The following is a 17,607-nucleotide window of genomic DNA, read 5'->3' as shown; positions in this document are numbered from 1 at the left end:
TACAAAATGGAGATACAGCGTTTTGCAAATGAACTCTTCATTTCAAGGTTCAAAGATTTAAATTTCAAACTTTCAGCTGCACTGCGGGAGAACCTAAATGTTTTCTGAGAAACCTAAAAGCTCTGAGAATAACTCCAAGGTTCCTCAGAGAACCGTTAGTAGTTCCCTTCACAGTTATACTGCTGTACGTGGTTATGCCGTTATCCTCATAATGATATTGTTTTTTTCCTCTCTGGTTTGGAGCAGTGTTTCAAAACATTGCACTTCGAGATCTTGACAGCGGCTCGAAAAGGCCTGTTTCGCTTTGGCCATCCCTACTTGTCTGTGTTTGTGTGTGGGTTTGCCTTATGCCTTGTGGTCCTTATGCATACATCACCTGGGTGAACGAGAGTCTCCGCAGGCATAATGCATCCATAGTTTGCATACTCTGTTTATTTTCCAAAAACAATGCCAACCAAGCATCAGTCATATGGAAAGTTTTTAACCAGTAACCAGTACAAAATATTGGAAATGACATTACAAGCTCATGTTCTTTCTTTGTTTTGTGTTATGTATGAAGAAAACTACAGACTGGAATCATCATATCAGAATCATCTGGTGTTAAAAGTATTGGTGGTGAGTGAGTCAAACTTCAGTACACTTTCATCATTCAGAATTGATTATGTATCGCTTGCTGTGGATGATCTTCATAAGTCATCCATTGCTAAGTTGAATGTAAGCATACTTAAGCACTGGAGGCTAAAGGCAAGATGTGTGATTAAGTATTCATTTTCCCCTATAGTTCAACTTCTTCAACTGCTTCGCGTCTCTCTTCTACATTGCCTTTGTCATGCAAGACATGGTGCTACTTCGTCAGGTAAGGAAATAAGAGATTTTTACACAATATATTGCTGATTCTTTCTAGATGAATGTGTGTGCATGTAATGTTCATGCCAAACTGTTAATAGCATATAAAATGCTAAATAATGTTACTTAAAAAATATACTAATGATCATATGGGTCATTTCACGTGAAATCAGACACTGCCCGGTCAGAAGTAAGAAAAAGATATTTAAATGTTCAAAGGCAAAGCCAGGATACTTCATGCCCCAATTATGTTTGCGATACTGAAGTGCATGTCAACGCAGTCATTGTACAGTAACTGGCATGGTCATAAATATACTCATCAAGTTTTTTTTGTTGCATTTCCTTTTCCTGTTGTCAATCTAGAGTCTGGCGACGCTGCTGATCACGTCACAGATCCTCAACCAGATCATGGAGGCCTTCCTGCCCTACTGGCTGCAGCGGCGCCGCAACAAGAAGGCCCACCGGCGCCTCCAGAAGGTGGCCAAGAAGGAGCAGGAGCTGCCTCTGCCACAGCAGGTCCTGCTGGAGTCCGACATGAGCACATATCTGGTAAGTAAGGGGCTCACTTACTGGATGAGCAAGTGCTGCGTGGCAGCCGTGGCCTAATGGTTAAGGAGATGGGCTTCAGATCAGGAGGTTGCAGGTTCAAATCCCACCCTTCCACTCCCTACTGTACTGAATGCCTGAGGTGCACTTGAGCAAGGCGCCTAACCAGTGTTAATTTTGTCAGCTTTTTTTTATTTAGTCATAGTCTTAGTCACAATGACGAAAATCAATTTTAGTCTTAGTCATATTTTAGTCATTGCCTTCCCAATTTAGTCTTAGTCTTAGTCTAAATGACGAAAATCAATTTTAGTCTTAGTCAAGTTTTAGTCATTTTAGTTGACACTGTACATAATAGAACTTCTCCACACACTGCTTCTCTTCTGAACATATATCATTGACTGTACAGAATAAACCATCTCTGCACACGGCTTCTCTTTTTAACATATATCATTGACTGTACAGAATAAACCTTCTTCACACACTGGTTCTCTTTTTCTAAATTGTATTGAACACCGGTGTTAATTTCGTCAGCTATTTAAAATTTCGTCTGAGTCTTAGTCACAATGACGAAAATCAATTTTAATCTTAGTCTTATTTTAGTCATTGCCTTCCCAATTTAGTCTTAGTCTTAGTCTAAACGACGAAAATCAAAAAAGGGCATTGACGAAATATTTTAGTCATAGTCATGGTTGACGAAATTAACACTGCACCTGACCCCATACTGCTCCTGGGACTGTAACCAATACCCTGTAAATAACTGTTCATCGCTTTGGAAAAAAGTAATGTAAGACGCCTTAAAAAACTGTCAGCCTTAGATGAATGATGAACCTTAGCAGCATTTTTTTGCATGAAGGGTTGGCCTATCATTAAAGTCACATGGTGGATAATCATGCCTGGGCCATGAATTTGTCTTCCAATCACAACGTTCTATCTATGTAATAAGTTAATATTTTCTCTTTTTTTCATGGTGACAACATGGCTGACTATTATGTGCACTTAAGCACTTTGAACGCCAATCATTTGTTCCACCAACAACCTGTGTTACCACCCCAAACAGTGCATTTCAAATTGTAGTCTGGCTTGCCAGCCTAGACTCAGTGTGACTAATTGCATCTCATTTTCACACCTGGGAAGAATAGACGTGACAAATTTTGCATCTGTCACTGTCTATATATAGCCGAAGCAGAGAGACGGAGAAAGTTATGACTGTATTCCTATATTCACTAGGTTTGCAAATTTTGCGTGTTAATTAGATTAATTAATTACACTGGAAATTAACATATTATAAACTTTTACGCAATTAATTATGAGTAGGCATATGTTCGTAAACTGCCCTACCAAAAGCTCTTTCACCCAGCTTGGGTGAAACCATTGCTCACAATTCACATAATACATGTTGTTATTAATACATATTTGATCCGATGCCTATGCCAATGGAATAAAGTGCTCGAACTTAAATAATCAATTCACTTAATATCAACTAATTCAATTAAGCTTGGGAGCATTTATCAGTGTGTGGACTGTCTATAATGAGAAAAAAATTATTTGTTGTGGTGTGGTGTGTTTGAAGGGCACCTTTGATGACTACCTGGAGCAGTTTCTCCTGTTTGGCTATGTGAGCCTGTTCTCCTGCGTCTACCCGCTGGCCGCCGTGCTGGTGGTCCTCAACAACATCACAGAGGTCTACTCAGATGCCTTCAAGATGTGCTGTGTCTTCAAGAGGCCCTTCGCAGACCCCGCCTCCAATATCGGAGTGTGGCAGGTGCCAATACATTAGTGCCTTTATATTAAGTAAGGGTTAACGTTCGGCGAGAAGGTCGCTACCGTGGAATAGCAGCACGACAGAGAGAATCTTTAGCTATTCCACAAAGCGACCGACTCGCCGAAAGTTAACCCCCTTATTATATGGATATACTTAAATGATTCACACATGCGGGGACATTTCTTTAGACCTATTTAATGTTAAGATTGTTGCTGCGCAAAACAAAACAGTGCCGTTGTGGAACACCGCTAGGCAACAGCTAATAGCTAGGTAGGCTAGCCAGGACAACAGGTGTTGTCTATCACAGCAGCTGATTAGAGTGACAAAAGACCGGACCCCCTGCGGAGTGATATGAAACATTCGCTTTAGCCACTGACTTGTATACAAGCCAGTGGCTTTAGCAGTGAACGTCTTGTTGCCATTGACAGCGGTAGCCTGGACAACGGGTGCTGTCTATCACAGCAGCTGATTAGAGTCTTGTTGAAAAGTCGCTTTAGCAGTGAAAAGTCTTGTTGCCTGGACAGCGGTCTGTTATAGACCAACCCGTCCGTTATCGAAAAATAACAGACGTCCGAACGTTGGGGAGCCCTGTTGAAATGAATGGAGCATTCGACAGATGACGTCACAACCATATAATAAGACAAAAATAACTACTTTCCAAATATGTTTTTTTTGTTTTAAATCAATAATAGTTCTCATACTTCTTTTGTTAAAGGTCCAGTGTATTTTTGTTTAGTTTTCCCAAAAAAACTACAGTATGCTGATATTTTCTTTTTTGAACATTTAAAAAAAGGAAATACAGCATTTTGGGGGAAGAAAGCTCTATGTTTCCAGAAGGTAGTATTTCAAAATGACAGAAGATTTCACCAAATGCTTTAATTCTGTTCTCTGACTTCCAGCTGGCATTTGAGACAATGAGCGTGATTGCTGTGGTGACCAACTGTGCCTTGATAGGCCTGTCTCCCCAAGTGAAGGCCTACTTCCCTGAGTCAGACACACAGCTCATCCTACTGGTGGTCTGTGTTGAGGTAAATATTTTTAAGCTTAAAGTGATATCGTGTTAACTTTGACAGTGGTGTAAAAGCTTTCATACTTCTCCTTCAGTTAAATTAGTGAGTTTTACCTTTCTGTTCTTTCACCATTCTCTCAGGCCCTCTGGACACCGGTTCCGCTGGTGTGGAGCACTGCTCTGCCAACGTTCAATTTCTTCCACTATTTTCTATACAACCCCGCACACCTGCGCAGATGTCTGGACATCTACCGACATCTGTCTGGACATCTACCGACATCTGTGCCGGTGTCATGGGTTGTATTGAAAACAGTGGAATCAACCATTGGCAGAGCAGTGCGCCACACTTTGGCAGAACCAGTGTGCAGAGGCCCTTAGTCTGGTGATGGTGCTTTTATTTACAAGCTAGAAGATTAAAATTGAATACAAGCAGATAATTGGAGTGCTTCTGGGTCTTCACCTTTTTCCTTGGTGCTCATCAGTGTAGGGGCTCTCAAGTTTAGTCCAGGAAGAGAAGTTCTAAGGCACTTTTTTATTTGGCTACTATTGGCTACGTGTTTCAGCCTTAAAGGTCTTCTTCAGGGCGTATCGATACGATAAAAAATCGCAACCTTGAGTTCCTCAGAACTTCTCCTGGACTAAACTTGAGAGCTCCCCTACACTGATGAGCACCAAGAAAAAAGGTGAAGTCCCAGAAGTCTTCTAAATTGAATATTTTTGTTCCAGCTAACTGTGTAAGGTTCAATGATGTATCCTAGCCTAGAAGTAATATTTGCACTGCCAGAGTCAGAGAAAGGCTGGAAGTAGAAAGGTAAAACTCAATCATTTAACTCAAGAGGAGGTGTAAAATTAGCTGAGTTCCATAGATGAGACCATATCGCTTAAAAAGAAGTGTTCCAATGCACACACGTTGTGTTAAACAGGTACTGGATCAAAAGAAGACACAAAAGACAGTACAGTAGTTAAACAGTAGTTATTGGCAGACTTGTGGGCATGTTGTAGTAAGGCGTTTCAGCCACCATGTGTCGCCAATGAGTTGTTCTGTAGTTTGTGGACGGACTGGATGGCTCCAGCCCCTCTCTCTCCTGTGTGTGCCTGTGTGTGCCTGTGTGTGCATGTGTTATTTGATTATGTAGATAGAAATAGACTAGAGATAGCATAGACTGGTCCTCAGCCTGGATAATCCACTGTTCCGCCATGGAGGGAGATGCCAGTCTTCATGCATTAGCCTCTAAATTAGAAGTGAATCTCTCTCTCTCTCTCTCTCTCTCTCTCTCTCTCTCTCTCTCTCTCTCTCTCTCTCTCTCTACACACGCATGCACGCACACACGCTATCTCTCTCTCTGTCTCTCTCTCTCTCTCTTTCTCTCTCTCTCTCTCTCTCTCTCTCTCTCTCTCTCTCTCTCTCTCTCTCTCTCTCTCTCTCTTTCTCTCTCTCTCTCTCTCTCTCTCTCTCTCTCTCTCTCTCTCTCGTGACCCTTTTGAGGTAACATTCAAGAAACCTCACAAGACTCAAGTGTCTCCCTTTGGCAAAATACATTTTTCCTAATACATGTATCTTTCTCTTTCCTGCCATGGAAAAAAATCAAAACAAACAGCACTGAAATGATTTGTGCCGTGTGTGTCGCTTCGTGTTTTTCCACTAATTAAGACCACACAGTGGTTGCTAGCTGGCTAATTAGGTCACATCGATTTTTGTGTGGCCAGTGCGCATGAGAAACGAGCCAAAAGCAGGGGGGGATGGCTCCACGACTCTCTCTGCCCCAGACTGATGGAGCTGTTGGCATGGGGCTCTGACTGGCTAGCTGATGGGGCAGTTGGTCTGGCCCATGCACTGTTAGCCACCCGCTTGAATGCATGCCTCTAACCCAGAGGTTCTCTCTGAGCGCATTCAGGCCAACAGAGAACCGTGCCGGTGCCCATTCCCGCACCTAATTGTGAACCGGCCGTTGTGTTCACACCCCAGATCTTGAAGTTTGCGAACCGGAAAGTTGCAAAATACTTGTTTTTTCTTTGCGAACCGTGATGACAATGTGAACGTCAGCAGGTTCATCTGGGTAGCACAGTCACATGCAGAAAAAGTTCAGAGCATGGTATGAACACGGGCGGTTCGGAGGTAAGCACTTTAGTGCAGAACGTAACTGGTGTGGACACAGGCACCGTCTCTGTTCTGGTTGGCCTGAAAACAGTAGAAGTGGGGGGCCACAGGAACCTCTGGGGGTCCACGGCACGTTGCCAGGGGGTCTGTGACAAGCAGTTGTAAGACTATAATGTGCAGAACAGTACAACATTGAGGGGGCATACACCTCACTATTTGAGATGCAATGCTGTAACCCAGTGGTTCCCAACCTTTTTCTTAAGGGACGCCCCATGATGGGTGTCCACATCATACATGGCAAATAACTATCTATGTAAATACATGAATAAATGTTTAATGTGGCTCTTGAATGTGGCACTCGCCCCTCCCTGTGGAGGTTTCGGAACCCCGAGGTTGAGAACCCCTGGTCTAACCAATGCTTGCCTCACACCGACCCTGTTTGGTGCTGAGTAATGTGTGCAGACAGTCCTGGCATGTCCATCAGAATGTGTCTGTGTGTTGCTGCAGGTGTGTGCTGAGCTGGCAAATCATCAAAGCTATTTCCTCTTTTTGCATTTGTTTTGGAGGTAGACTTGCAGCAGGAGTTAAACATTGAAACTCTTTTGGAATGGGAAGGTGGTTATTGTTTTCTCTGTGTGAAAAGGATGGTGATGATTATAATAATTAAAAATCAAAGAATCAAGAATCAAAAGCAGTATCTGTATACTATGTCTAGTTGCTTTTCATAACAAGTCCGACAGGCGGACAAAGATGCGCCCGTCTAGGCACTGCCGCCCTATGGACACAGGAGGGTATGACAATTGAAAGAAAGCGTTTCAAACAGACCGACCGACAGACTGACAGACCGACGGATGGACATACCCTCTTATAGAGATGCTAGGACGCATCTAAAAACCAACAAACAAAAAAATATTAGTTTGGCTCAATGGGGTTAAGACCAAATTCCAACCAGGCCTACAGGGGTATGAGAAGACTGGGATTTTGTGGAAGACTCCACTTCTGTCTACATGAACTGGAAGCATGTCTTTCTGCAGCCGCCTGGGGGCTTTTTTTGCCAGGGACTGTTTTGCGTCTCCTTGTCAGCACTGATGTCTGGCTGCTCAGACCGTGCGCTGCCTATTTTAGGGCATATGATACGCAGGTAATTACACCACGGCATGCCTCAGAGAGCAGTAACCAGGCAACAGCGTAGCCACGGAGACGGCATAAGTCTCGGGACCAGGCAGGCAGGCAACGCTAATAGAAGAAGAGCTCAATGGAAGCCCCTTCAGCCAGGGCCTGCGCACTGTAAAGAAGTGGAGAGCCTTTTAACTGCTGCCAATATTCCCAGGGAAAGATTCATATGTCTACCTTAAATTGCACATTTTGGGGTCAGTAGTAGAAGTCTGACTGTTAGCTTTGCATTTGTCTCGGAAAACATTATATTTGACCAGTTTCCCTGCCTCAAACCACATTTTTCTTTTTGAGTAGCTAGAACTCAACTATTGACTATCAATTACTTAAGTTTTGAAGGACAAGGAATGTATTTTTTGAACAAGTAAAGGATTCCTTTAACAGGTTGCATAATGCCTTGTTGCATAATTCTTGAACTATTATGATAACATTAGCTCTTTCCAAGAAGACTCTATGTGATCTTATTGGCTTGTTATGCTGAGGTGTTGTAGGCCTAAACACTGTGGGCCAACTATTGTAGGTTATTTTTAAATAAGGGAATGAGAGATTAATCCCTTTAAGTAAAGTGTTGAAGATAATAAGATTACCTTTCGCTGTTCCTTGCTTTGGTGTGTGTGCGTGTGTGGATGTGTGCGTGCGTGTGTGTGAGAGAGAGAGACTAAGGTCAGAGAGGGACAAGACTACTCCCTCTCCAAGTCTTGATAGCCAAGCCGCTTGTGTGTTCCCGTGCGCCCACCGCTGTGTCCTGCTGTTCAGTCCAAGTGTGAAAGCGGCCGGTGAGGGGATTGGTTAATCAGGCCGATATGGCAGAGGGCCTGTAGGGGTGTGATAAGTGTGAGAGAGATGACAGGAGGGCTTAACAGCCAGGCCCAGACTGCACTCACAAGTCTCAAGTGCCATGTGTACACTCGTTTTTTATTTTTATACGTACACTGGTCTGATGTACACTACGTGAATAGTATCTTACTTTTCAAATACTATTTTTGTTTCTAAATCTTTTCATAGGATAGGTTAGGATAGGATAGGTAAAGTGAGTTTTTGTTGCCATTACAATGAAAACAAATTGCCTTCATTGTAGCGTAATTAAATTCACAATGGCTACATTTACCGGTACATGATGTGTTTAATTCTGAATTAATAATTCAGAATTAAATAGTTCAGTCAAGTTCACTTTGATCTTTCATTTAATTCTGAATTGTGAAGTGTTTACATGACGTTTTCAAATCGTTATTTAGAGTTAAAGTGAGTTAGTTCGGAATTAAATGTTCGATGTAAACGTGGCGAATTTGGAAAAAACATAAATTCATGCAGATATCAATAATTTAGACACACACACACACACAGACAGACAGACAGACAGACAGACAGACAGACAGACAGACAGACAGACAGACAGACAGACAGACAGACACACACACACACACACACACACACACACACACACACACACACACACACACACACACACACACACACACACACACAAAACCACAAAACCTGGAGGCTCATTAAAACTGAGTGTCTCATGACGGACGTGCAGTAGTCGGCATGGACACCAAACGCAATATAGTTGTTGCTTTATGAGAAATCCGATTTAGGACAGGAAGGATTTTCCCAATAACCCCATTCCTTCAAGACATGTAAACACCTGACAGTTTTCTGTCGTTTTAGCATCAAGTATACTGTATACCATATACTGTATACTGCTATACTCAATACTGACCTCACACTCTGTATTGTTTGAATGTCTTTATAAGTCGCTTTGTTCAAATCGGCTGCTAAATGTAATGCAATATAATATGTAACAATAATCAAGTAATCAAGCTTTGAATCACAATTGAATGTCATGCACATGAAGGAAACACCCAAGCTGCCTCACTCATTAGGTTTCTGCATGTAAACACCATATTACCTGGTTATTCCAGTCATATGTTTATTGCCAGCTATCGCTTCATTGTGAGCATGTTAGTGTGAGTGAGTTTTTTCACCGGTCTTCCACCAGCTGTGCTGCTGTTTTAACACAGAGGCAAATCATTTCCACAAACTTTTGTCCTTTAATCTGTTCCTCATCTGTATTAATCTGTAACCTCATTGGGGTGATATTTAGAGCATGTGAAGATGTTTTTAAAAAAAAAACATGAACAACAACACAACATGTTGTCATTATAGTGGACAGGGTCTTGGAAAGGATGGGACCAAAAAGATGTGGAGACTAGACATTCTTCTCTGCAGATGAGCACATTGATTTGCACTAACAGCAGAGGGAGGGGCTGGAAATTACACATTCCACTTGCGTCATGCCAGATCTGCAGAGTGCACACAGTCACTAACCCTCATCATCATCATCACTGATCACTGATGAGAGAGAGAGAGAGAGAGAGAGAGAGAGAGAGAGAGAGAGAGAGAGAGAGAGAGAGAGAGCTGTGAAGAAAGAGTGATGTTGCTTTTCTCATAATGAGGGAAGAAAGGCATGGCAAGTCGATTGTGGAGGGGTCGAGATGAAGCATTTTCTCTCCCGTCACCCTGGAATCAATATGGAGTCTTTATTCTTCATAATCCACTGAACAAATACGATCAATCAACAGACAGATGCAATGGCAGACATGTCCTGCTGCTCCATTACTATAGCTGGCTATGAAAGGAACCATTTGAAATTTAGTTACACAAAAGAGAGCTGGTTAAAACGTGCAGAACAAATATTACATTGCAAGCAGTGTGCTCTATTCAAGTTTATTGAGAGCAAACTATATATATATTTTACTTTTTCTAGTATCCTCCAGGTCTACTGTAACATGGGGGGATGGGGGGAGTTAAGAGACACCATTCCTGTTCGTATAATGCAATACTTATACCCACAATTGCCGAAAAGCACCAGTTTCCAAGACATGAGCAATACATGTATAGTGTTGGTTGGCAAGATTAGGTGTTACAACTGTAACATGTATTTCAAGGCTTCCTGACTCAAACTCCTCTCTGTCTTAGGCTCTCCTCTCTTTCATCTTTTCATCATTTTTCTTTCCCTCATAACCCTGCTTGAACTCTTACACTCTCCCGTTGGAGTGTTTGAACTCAGCTCTCTCTGGACTACCTCTGCTTTGACAACTGCTGTAAAATCAGGACAGGACAATGTTTCCACAGGTGGAAATGGAGGTTTGGGGCGATGCCAAGTGTGTTTGATGCCAAGTGTGTGTGTGTTTGTCCTTGTGTTGGTGTGTGTATTCGTGTTTGTGTGGAAGGGTGACATGTAATGAATGGTTCTGTTTCTTCTCACCCAAACCCACAGCACATTCTCCTGGCGTCTAAGTTCATCCTGGCCTTTGTGATCCCCGATGTGCCAAAGCCCATCCAGATTCAACTGGCCCGCCTGGAGTTTGAGTCCTTAGAGGCCCTGAAGAAAAAAGTGAGTTTGAGCAAAGATATTTTACATTCTACTCCACTCCTCTTTCTGTATTCTGTCAGCTGAAAACAAGTGAGTTCAAGTTTGAATGGCAGGAGGTTGTGGGCTATCCAAGCTGTGGATGCACTGCTACTTACCCAAGTGTTCAAAAACACATTCTACCAAAGTGCCTACGAGTGTCCAAAGACACACACAAAATCGATTTTTCTTTCCTGTCTTTCTAGTATGAATTTACACAAGTAATACACAGGGTCTCGTTTACACTGATGCCCCCTGAAATGCCACTCAAATTGATGAGGAGAACAGCTTGCATTCTGTATGCCACTCGTTCCGAAAAAAGTAAATGTATTTCCTCTGCGAGTTATTTTTTTCTGGATCTTTAATCTTCTGCCAGCAAAACAAGTCTGCATTTGTCAGTATTGGGAGCAGTGGCGTGATGATAATAGATATTGATATGAATCATCCAAACCGCATGGCAGGCAGGCAGGCAGGCAGTCTGACAGCCTTTTATGGGATTAAAGATGGAGCTGCAGAGCCCCAAGTAATTAGCATGGCTATTATTTCATGCCCGTAGAGTCCGAGTGAGACATCTCCAATCGATAGACACTAAGCCCACTAGTTTCCTCAGCAATGTAATTGGTAGGCAACTTTAACTACATGCTTTTTCTTAGTTTGTTTGTTTTGTTTTTCTGATTGGTTTTTTTTTCATAAATGTTTTCTTCGTTGTTGTCGTTAAGCAGATGAGACTTCACGGTCGGTAAGTTGTTGGATGCGAAGAGTTGTTGCATTTTGTACAGCAGTTTGAGTTGTTTTGCCGTTTCTGTCTGCGTTTGTGACGACTTTGTGGTAACAGAGAAAAGCTTGATCTGTGGCCAGTGGCCCTTATGGTTCCTGGAGGTCATTGTTGTTTACTTGTGGTACCTAACGTGCATCAGGATTTTAACATGACCGTTTTAGAAGACTCTTGGAGTGGGATTTTGTGTAGCATTGGATTTTCATTTGCCGTTTTAATTTGTAAAAAAAAATGAAATGCACAGTACCAGGTCATTCTTTTTTAACCAAGAGTAACATCTTAAATGGATGGCACGGATCTCTAACTACGTACTAATACTACTACTAATAGTAATAATAATATATTGATGACAATATATTGTGAAAAGTGTAACCTAGCATTACTAATACATTGACGTTGCAACTTATACACACTTATTAGCAGCTATGAACAATTTTTATATTCTTTTCAGATATACTGTACCATTGAAATTAATCTGTATGATTCAGTGGGACCATCACCATTTTATTGGTGTCTGTTGGTGCATCATCATTATACTATACAAAAGAATGTAACATACAGTGTGACGGTTTAAAAGTCAATTTGGTTATAGTAGGGATGCAAATTGACGATTAATTCATTAATTGTTAGTTGATTGACCTTATCAATCGACTTACGATTAATTGCTAAGCGGCGTTTCTTTCCCCGAATGTCAATGTTTCACCAAAGAAAAACAAATGTTAAACTTAAAATTGAGAGAAAGTGCTACATTTAAATTGATTGAAATGTTGAGATTGAAATGTTCCCACTCTTCACATGCACTTGGGTCTCTCGCCAGTTGAGTTGGTGATTAATTGCAATGAATTATATTTAATCAATCAACGTTGACATCCCTAGTTGCAGTGTCCGGAGTTTCTGTTAAGCAATGTTTTATGAATCTCTCCATTAAGGTTTCTTTTTTTAGGGTGCCATAACAATAGACATGAAAAATTCAACGCGGTATCACCGGTTTCCTTAACGCATTGATGTTGTAACTGTACATTAACATCAGCAGCCATAAACCAAAATTGATACTCTCTCATTGAAATCATTCTTGAGATTAATTTGGATAACACCATTTTGTTGGAGCATCATCACTATATTCTACTTCGTAAAATAATATAACATACAGTACAGCATGATTATTCAAAAGTATATTTGGGGTGTACAGTAGTGTGTGCAGTTCTCTTAGGCAAGCTTTATTTTATCCCTCCATGCATTAAGGGCTTCTCCATTAGGTTGGAGTCTGGGCTGATTTAGGCCCCATTGATTAAATATCAGCATGATGAAGTGTGCTGAGCTGCTCAGAGACAACGCTACTCTGCGTCCTCTGTAGCATTTATGTAGGGATCAGCCTTATGTTCCCACAGTTCTATCTACTCACAATCCTATGTTTTCTGAAGATTTTTTTTTTCTCATTTCAACTTTTTTTTTTTTTAGACAAAAACACCATCTGGGCTAATTGGTTATGGCTACAGTAGACACTACTCTGCATCCTCTGTATCGTTCTGTAAACCATACCAGACTTTCACTTCCTGAAAACACCTGACCTTGCAGCATTAGGATTGGTTTCCTCCACGCTAGCAGAGAGGGTTTATGTTTATAACGCTAGGCTTATATGTTTTGAAAAGTAATGACCAATTCCACTTTCCTCTACAGGTAGTATAGTTAAGTTTCTGTCCTCTGTAGGCCCAATAGTTAAAGTTCAATGACAGTATTTTGCATGCAGGCCCTGTGTCTTCAGTATGTTAGGAAGTTAGCAGTGGTGTAGTGGGAATTTTTAAAGTGGGGGTACGCGATTTGTGAGGTCATCAATTAATTAGGCAACCTATCATGTCAACCCCCTTTTTGTATTCACAGACAGATTTTTTCTTTTAAAAATCTCACACAGACAGATTTTTTCTTTTTAAAATCTCACCACAGGAGACACCCCCAGCGTACCACGCCCACTACACCACTGGAAGTTAGAGACACCCCCCAGCCCTGAGTGTCAAACTAGCGCAGATGACCTCAGTTACTGGAGCATGAGAAATGTGTGGAAGACTAAGTGGTGATCACGGGGGAGAAATGTAAAACTGGTCTTATCTCTGACCACGTAGATTTCATCAGCTGCCCACATCTGACCCAATCAATCGCATCTGCCAGCTGACCTGCCCCACACTCCGTTTTTTTTCCACGGCATCAGCAGTAACCATGGCGAGTTCACACTGGTACTGTAGCTCAGTCCCCCCCTCCCTCCCTCCTGCTCATGCGGGGCTAAGCCTAAAATAGTTGCGGCCCGTCTGATGGAAAGCCCCTGTTAACAGCCAGGCACCCGGGCCTGGCCAGCCTCCAGCAGCACACAGAGGTGACGGGCCCGGGGACGAGGAAAGGTCACGGTGCCGGTGTCTTGTCCCTACTCTGCGATCTGTCCTACCAAGTCATTACAATGTAGAACTGTTGCGGTGTGTCTCTGGACATTGTACCCTACACTGCTAGCTGTCCTACTAAGCCATTACAATGTGCTATAGGGTCTCTGGGTATATTACATTGACAGCCTATTGGTAGAATACTTCGACAAAGTGTATCTCGCCAGAACGCCAGCAGAGTAGAGGATGGCTCACACCACTCACGCCTCTGGAAGATCTCATTTCACCCTACGCTCTGAGCTGTCCTACCACCACATTACATTATTACATTACACTCAGCTGACAGCTCAGCCATGGAGTACAGTAGGGAGACCACGTGGAAGGGTGGGATTGAAACCCTCTGATCTAAAGAGTATCTCCTTAGCCGTTAGACCACAGCTGCCCCCAAACCATTACAATGCGGTGCGGTTACATCCCTATGGGCAAGAGTTAGGGTTAGTAGGGTTTGTCATATGTTAACAGCCTATTGGTAGGATACTTTGACAAAAGAGCATCTTCACAGACCACTGCCAGAGTGGAGGATAGCACACTCCTAAACCCTTCAGCAGGGATGACTGCAGAACTAATGTGTAAAACAAAAGAAATGTCAACACACCGAATAGTACGCCTAATAAGACCTTAAGTCAAAATATTGTTTGAGCTTCACCAAATAAGTGAGGATGGAATCTAGTTTTTGTATATTTCTTTATATTTATATACAGCAACCTGTATCCATATTTTGCTGCAGAAATATTATGTTTTATCTACAACTCTGATTGTACTTTTGTTTTCTGGCCTTGCCAGAGACAGGTGCAGATCAGGTCAGGAAGTTATGCAATAGCATCACTTTTGGCACATTGTTCCGTCTGAATGGCACCCTGACTTGTTTGCCAACTGAGCCTTCCATTCAACCTGCGTGACCTGCAGATTCCATCTCTCTCTCTCTCTCTCTCTCTCTCTCTCTCTCTCTCTCTCTCTCTCTCTCTCTCTCTCTCTCTCTCTCTCTCTCACACACACACACACACACACACACACACACACACACACACACACACACACACACACACACACACACACACACACACACACTGCAAACAGTTTGTCTGCAAACAGCCATGTATGGTGGAGCTGGAAGTAATGTACCGTGACTAAAGAAACCTCCATGGAAAAGCTGCTGATGTTGTTGCCGATTCACACATCAAAAGCAGTAGCCGAACGCTGGCAAGATCAGGACGAGTCAGAACTTTGACAACTCAAAGCTGACTAGTTTTTTCAGACAATTTCAAATGCATGCATATCAAAGTACTGTAGCAGACTAATATCTCACACACCGCAAAATACACATGCATTTTATTGCTCACAATGTTTCTGTCATTCAGATTTCCCTCAAGCCAGTCTCAGCCAGATGAGACCTGAAATAAAGTGTATGTGTATTGTGCAATGGAGGGTGTGGGGGATATTTCTCCCCTGGTTTACCATAACCATAATGCCCCTTCACCTTGGTTATGTCTAGTAGTGGACTGGTACTGGTAGTAGTAGGTTATGTCTTGGTGTTATGAAATAGGGCTATGTTACAATCGCTTCCAGAGTCATCTTTTTTTAGCCAGGCCAGGCCCGCCTAGTGACACAACACCTTTGTCGTTGCTTCTAGTCAGGCCAAGAGCAATGTAAATATCGTTTCTGATTTTTTTAAAAACCCGGGAATTCCACCCAGACTTTATCGGACACAAGTCAACCAGTAGCAAACCTAGGGAGGCGGGTCAACCATGCCATTTGGGAAACGTTAATGGTTATGGTCTTGGTCAGACCAAGTCTCGAAGACATTTGAAAGTCGATGATAATCAGGCTAATCTTTTTTAGGACTGTAATTACTTAGTGTGTGTGGTCAGCTCGACATTTCTCGACAAATGGAAGCTTGCAATTTGTTTGAATACAACTGACAGGATTGCACCTATACACCAAATGATACACGTACATTCATAACGGCCAATAAAGGGCCACTAGCGATGGTAAATCACACCTCCCCTATGAGCAATTCAGTGGGCGGCCTGGTGTGAACCAGGCAACGTTACATCCAATGTACCCATTAGAATTGAGGTGTGCAAAAGCATGTATTGTTATGGTGAACAGTATATGCATTTCCAAACCATTTCAGCATTTCAATGTTGATGTTGATCTGTATTTTGTTATGTGGAAATGGGTTATGTGCCTAGATACTATCTAGTAGATAGTGTTGCCGGAGGATGCCAGTTTGGGGTCCTTTGGCCTCATGACTCATGTTGCTTCCATTTTTCCAGCATCCTGAAGGCATGTCCTGGTCCTCAAGATTGATTCAACGTTGGGGTTGAACATATTGCTGATAACTCATTCATAAGATGTCTAGAGAAACGGATGAGGCCCATGAATGTGTTTTTAAGTATTCTGAGGAGTCGGACTGCTCTGCCTCATCTAGACAATGTAGTTTCACTAATTGAACAATTGAAGAATTGTAGCCAAATAATCACAGCATTTGCTCTCCTGGGCCTGTCGATGTTCAGAAGATTTAATTTGAAGAACTGCTTGCACTGAAACAAAGTTTATGATGACATTCTAACGTTTCTTTTTTTGTTTTTTCCTTTCAGAAAATCTTGGAAACCTCTAGTACCTCTGACAAGTGAGGAGACGAGACGCTGACAGATGCTGAAGTTGAAGGATCTTCCTTGAAATAGTAGACAAGAGTGGGGGCGTGTTTACAGTACACTATTGGACAGAATGCAGAGTGCACTCCTCGGCCCACCGAGCATGCAGCTCTACATACAACTGGCTTGGCAAGTTTCTGGCTGTTACCTGACCTAGCTACAGTATAATCCAGTGGCCTTCACCTTGTTTTGCACTTTTTGTATTACGTTTTAGTACTTATTATGCGGTGTCATGGAAATGCAGTGTTTGCAGTGTGTTGAAAAGACGGGGTAAGAATTTATAACCCAAAATCTTGAAAAAAGATAGATGTTTTTTTTTCATGAATACTTCCCATTAGACTAAGTGATGGAAAGTATATGCTGAAGGCCGTTCACATTGCTGGGCAAAAATGGGATCCATCTTGTTTTTTTAAAGAGCAAAACAGAATGACCATATCTTCTACTGTACGTATAGCCGCCAATGTGGGGGCTATGGCATCTCCATATAAGGGGCCTTCTGTTAAGACGGACCTTTTGAAAACAAAATAATTTCATCATATTCCCCACTATCTCAGGACCATTGGCACTCCATATACACTGGAAAGCCCTCTTCACGGTTTGGCACGAAAGCATTAGAAATCCTTATTTTTCAGCCGAGAACTTGCTACTTCAAACGGTTAAAACTATTTTGCCAGTTGTTTGAGCAATGCCATTTGTAAGCATTGACAAGCAACAACTTCATGGTTTCTATTTATTTTTAGACTATCTGCTTAAATGCCAGACAATGTCTTTAAATGTCACATACCAAATGTTACAGTATTATGGTCTCTCATATTATGTGTTTAAGTTCAGATTCTTTGCAAAAAAAAAGTTATGCCAAGTATAGATGCTCTATCATGGAATAAATAGGCTACATACGAA

The 17,607-nt window shown here is 42.1% G+C and overlaps 1 protein-coding gene across 2 annotated transcripts in view; it reads left to right on the top strand.

The window, feature by feature from the left end:
- Window positions 1-17,607, top strand: part of ano10a (anoctamin 10a) — a 27,255-nt gene extending 9,648 nt beyond the window's left edge. Inside the window, exons 7-14 of one of the 2 annotated variants that reach the window (XM_063199678.1) lie at window positions 560-615; window positions 782-856; window positions 1,210-1,395; window positions 2,963-3,154; window positions 4,054-4,182; window positions 10,718-10,834; window positions 11,572-11,588; window positions 16,651-17,607. In XM_063199678.1, coding sequence (XP_063055748.1) covers window positions 560-615; window positions 782-856; window positions 1,210-1,395; window positions 2,963-3,154; window positions 4,054-4,182; window positions 10,718-10,834; window positions 11,572-11,588; window positions 16,651-16,702 — 824 coding nt within the window. In that variant the 3' untranslated portion in view covers window positions 16,703-17,607. The remainder of the gene's footprint in view (window positions 1-559; window positions 616-781; window positions 857-1,209; window positions 1,396-2,962; window positions 3,155-4,053; window positions 4,183-10,717; window positions 10,835-11,571; window positions 11,589-16,650) is intronic. The other variant, XM_063199679.1, reaches the window with a different exon arrangement.

Source organism: Engraulis encrasicolus, chromosome 5, assembly GCF_034702125.1.
Source record: "Engraulis encrasicolus isolate BLACKSEA-1 chromosome 5, IST_EnEncr_1.0, whole genome shotgun sequence".
In the NCBI taxonomy this organism is placed as follows: Eukaryota; Metazoa; Chordata; class Actinopteri; order Clupeiformes; family Engraulidae; genus Engraulis; species Engraulis encrasicolus.
The sequence above is the reverse complement of the archived record's forward strand: the minus strand, read 5'-3'. Positions and strand labels throughout refer to the sequence as shown.